Here is a 4,148-nt window from a genome sequence, read left to right on the forward strand (position 1 = left end):
GTCAAAACTCAACAGATTTAGTCAAAACTCAGGAGGTAAAAACCTTTGTGCTCACAGAACAACAACTGTACAACACACTGATGGAATGAAAGTTGTCATGTTTTGTTTTTTATTGGGAGAAATGGAGGTGAAGTGGAGCCAGTAGACGACATGTATTCAGTAAAAGAGACTTATTTGTCCAAAAACCACATGAAGTATCTCTGCAGCCTTTGGTCACAGACAGACAGTCATCACACAACTCATTTATGGACTTATTTCTCTGTGTTTCAGCCTCTTATTTACAGAAATTAGTCTTTTATTGTGCAGAGCTGCCAGGTGAGCGCCCCCTCTGGTGGGGGAATAATTGTAAAATAACAATCAAGCCTTTTTTTGTTTCTGCCTTAAAGTTATTTTCTTTTTTGCAATCTGAAACAGAAAATGAAACTCAAGTCATTTGAAAAAAATTATCCCTTTTCGACACTAAGAATGAGAAACGCGTTGTATTTTAATTTTTATTTCAGTGTTTTAAAACAAATATCAAATAACCGCTCGTTACTTGTTTTTTATTTTCGTTTCCAAAATGAAAATCCAACGACCAAAAGATGCACTGACCCTGGAACATGAGTACTAACTGCACAGCTGCAGGATGTATCCTGTAAATATTCAACCTGTACACAGAAASTTTCTCTGCTGTGCAGCGTCACAGTTTGTCTGAGCTGTTGGTTCAGACAGGAAACAGGAAGTAAAATGAGGTTTGAGCTGAAAAGCCTGTGGATGAATAAAAAGTCTTAAAACAAGCGTGTGTGAGCTGCTGCACGTCTCACCTGAATCATTGATCAGAGAAAATGAGCTGCTTGAATCAGTGAGTTTATCTGTTATTTACAGGAGGCTTAGTGCTCTGCTGTGGTTCAGCTCAGTGTTACAAACATAAAGAGCTGCTGCTCTGTGAGGGGCTTTCTGAAGAAAACACACACATGAAGGACCGACCTGATGATGATCTGCTGGTGCTACAGTGACCACTACACGTGTGTGTGTGTGTGTGCAGGCATCGATTTCTGAGCCACAGCTAAACTGTTCTCCAATCAGCTGCGCACACACACACACACACACACAAAAACTAACAACTAAAGCTCTGAAACACACCGATTGGCCACAGAGGAAATGCTTTCAGCACAGAGGGATTGTGGGAAAAGAGAAAATTGATTTGGTGGTTTTATTGAAACGGCAGCGCACGCACACACACAGACACACACACACACACACACACACACACACTGCAGTGGAACAAAGTGAAGTCTGAACAGCTACTTTTGATGACTAAACTTTTTCAGCCTCTCCACAGTAAAACACTTTATTGTGTTTCTGAAAACACCACCTGCAGCCGCAGTAATCAGATTACTCTACCTGCCACCGTCCTGGCAGGACGTGATTTTTGGTTTGACACAAACAGGCAGCAGCAGAACAAAATCATTTCTGTTAAACATCCTGACCTTTTCTGCCTGAACTCAGACATACAAACAGCTCAGGGTTGGAAAGTTTCAAACTCTTTTTGTTTGTTGTTAAAAACATTTTTAGATTAGATAAAATAAAACTTTAGAGTYATTATCAACAGACTGTAACCTCTGCTCATTTATTAATGTTAACAAACATTAATATTTACAATCTYATGTTTTAAAACTAGAAATAATTTCAGTGTTAGAGAACAAAACACATTTCCATTCTCTGGTTTGTGTTGGACATAATTTATGTTTTTATTATTAAATTAGCATCCTTCTGCTGTTTCTGTCAGAGTTAGCTACTGTTAGCAGCACTATGCTAACAGTAGTGTTTCAAAGCTAATGTTGGCATCACTGTTTTGACGCTAATGTCGCAGTATGCCAGAAATAATGTTACTATGCTAAAGCTAATGTTGCTATGCTAAAGGAAATGTTACTCTGCCAAGGTTAAGYGTGGTATGCTAACATTAGTATTACTATTCCAAAGATGGTGTTACTATGCTAGTGTTAGTGTTACTGTGCTAACAGTAGTGCTACTATGCTAGTATTAGTGTTGCTATGCCAGCATTATTATTACTATGCRAGCATTAGTATTACTGTGCCAGTGCTAGTATTACTATGCCAACTTTAGTATTACTGTGCTAGTGTTAGTATTACTATGCTAACGTTAATATTACTTTGTCAATGTTGGTATTATTATGCTAAAGTTAGTACTAATATGCTAATGTTAATGTTGCTATGCTAATGATAATTTTACAGTGCCAATGCTAGAGATACTATGCTAATGTATTGCTATGCTAACATTAATGTTATTATGTTAATGTCATTGTGCTAACTTTAATAGTACTTTGCTAATGTTAACACTGCCATAAAGCTAGCGTTATTATTATTCTTAAATAAGTCACTATGCTAGCTTTAATTTTTATTTGCTAACATTAACATTGCGATAAAGCTAGCATTATAATCTTCTTAAATATATCAATATACTGAATCACTATACTAGCTTTAACTTGTCTTTGCTAACGTTAACATTGCCATAAAGCTAGCATTATAATTATTTTTAAATAAGTCACTATGCTAGCTTTAACTTTACTTTGCTAATGTTAACATAAGTGATGGTGTTAAAAGTGATGCTAGCATATTTCACTGCGTTAGCAATGAAATTAATTATGCCAGCGTTGGTCACTATGCTAACATTAATGTCACAATGCTAGTAGTAACAGTATTTAATATTACTATGCTAGTGTTTGTTTATAACAATGGTTTGAATTGAAATGAAAATAAAGTTAAAGTTTGAACCTCGTCCTGTTTTTGTTTTTCTCCAGGTTACTGAACCTGTCTCTAACCACGGACCTGGTTCCAGAGCAGGACGTGATCGACGTCATCATCCATGTGGGCAGAAACCCTCAGGGTCGGAACCTGGCCTGGAAGTACTTCAGAGAGAAGTGGGACGTCCTGAACGCTCGGTGAGACTCAGACTTCAGGTCTTTAGGTGTTTTAAGAGCCGATGGTTGAACTGAGACGTTCTCGCTGTCMTTGTTCAGATACGGTGAAGCTCTGTTCATGAATTCAAAACTCATCGGCGGGGTCACGGAGTTCCTCAACACCGAGAGAGAACTTAATGAGGTAAAAACACAGAAACACACACAGGTGCTCCTGCAGGGATCCTCCTGGTCCATTTCCAGCTAAATGGAGCTGAATGAAACCTGTTTTACCCTCTCTGGCCTCATTGTTCTTTAATGCCCATAATCTACTTAAACTGGTGAAAGAGTCAAACATTTACCAGATTTATGGTTTCTCTTCTATATAAATGTGTTTTCTAAGATAATTTAAACCTAAAATACAAACTAATAACTCGAACGTAACAGAAATATATTATTATTATTTTCAGAACGGTTGATTCAGCTGTGGATCCTCTTTAGTAACGTTAGTTTGTTTCTCCTTCTAAAAGAAGCTGTTTTTGTACCTCTTTCAGCACAGCTTCAGCTCATATGAAGCTACCGTATTTATTAAAGTACAATACGTAAAATTAAATCCATAAAATCATCCAAAAAGTTGGGGGGGTAGTGTTATACTCAGATAAATATTTTTACTTAAGTATTTTAACTGAAATATCGGCTTCATTCAGTCCGGAATTGAGACCGTGTCATAAAAATCAGTTGAAACGAGCTCACCTCTGACACTCCTCCGTGCTTCAGAGCAAGATAATAACAGATCCAGGCAGGAGACATGATGTGAAAAAATAAAATAAAAAAAGCAGTCCTGCACCTTAGTAATGATAACAAACTAATGACATTAGTGTGTGACCGAGCCGCTCCTCAAATAACAACAAACACGTGTTCGTCTGTAATGGCTGCCATTTACCGGTGTTCTGAAAAAGTTTGTATCCCTGAAAAAACGTTTTCCCACCAGAGGGGGCGCTCATGAGTAGGAAGTAATCTGCTTTCCCCCACAAGATAGTCCAAATCTCATGTGAAGTCTCTGACTTTTGTGTTGGCGCCTCCTGGTGGACTATGTGTAAAATGCCAGAATTCATATGATGCTGCTACAGCTGATATATATTTGTTGTCAAAATACCTTTTAGTACATATGTTGTTAAAACAACTGAAGCGATGTGATATAAAATGTATCACTATGATAAGGAGGCATTCGTGTGGTCACACAAACATACCT

The 4,148-nt window shown here is 37.5% G+C and overlaps 1 protein-coding gene across 1 annotated transcript in view; it reads left to right on the forward strand.

Annotated features, from left to right (window-relative positions):
* The window catches only part of LOC106526106 (thyrotropin-releasing hormone-degrading ectoenzyme), a gene marked incomplete in the record, with an annotated part of 168,985 nt that overhangs the window by 158,927 nt on the left and 5,910 nt on the right, over window positions 1–4,148 (forward strand). Inside the window, 2 exon segments of the mRNA XM_014020594.1 lie at window positions 2,801–2,941; window positions 3,020–3,101. Coding sequence (XP_013876048.1) covers window positions 2,801–2,941; window positions 3,020–3,101 — 223 coding nt within the window.

The sequence above is a fragment of the Austrofundulus limnaeus genome, unplaced genomic scaffold, assembly GCF_001266775.1.
Source record: "Austrofundulus limnaeus strain Quisiro unplaced genomic scaffold, Austrofundulus_limnaeus-1.0 Scaffold259, whole genome shotgun sequence".
Classification (NCBI taxonomy): domain Eukaryota; kingdom Metazoa; phylum Chordata; class Actinopteri; order Cyprinodontiformes; family Rivulidae; genus Austrofundulus; species Austrofundulus limnaeus.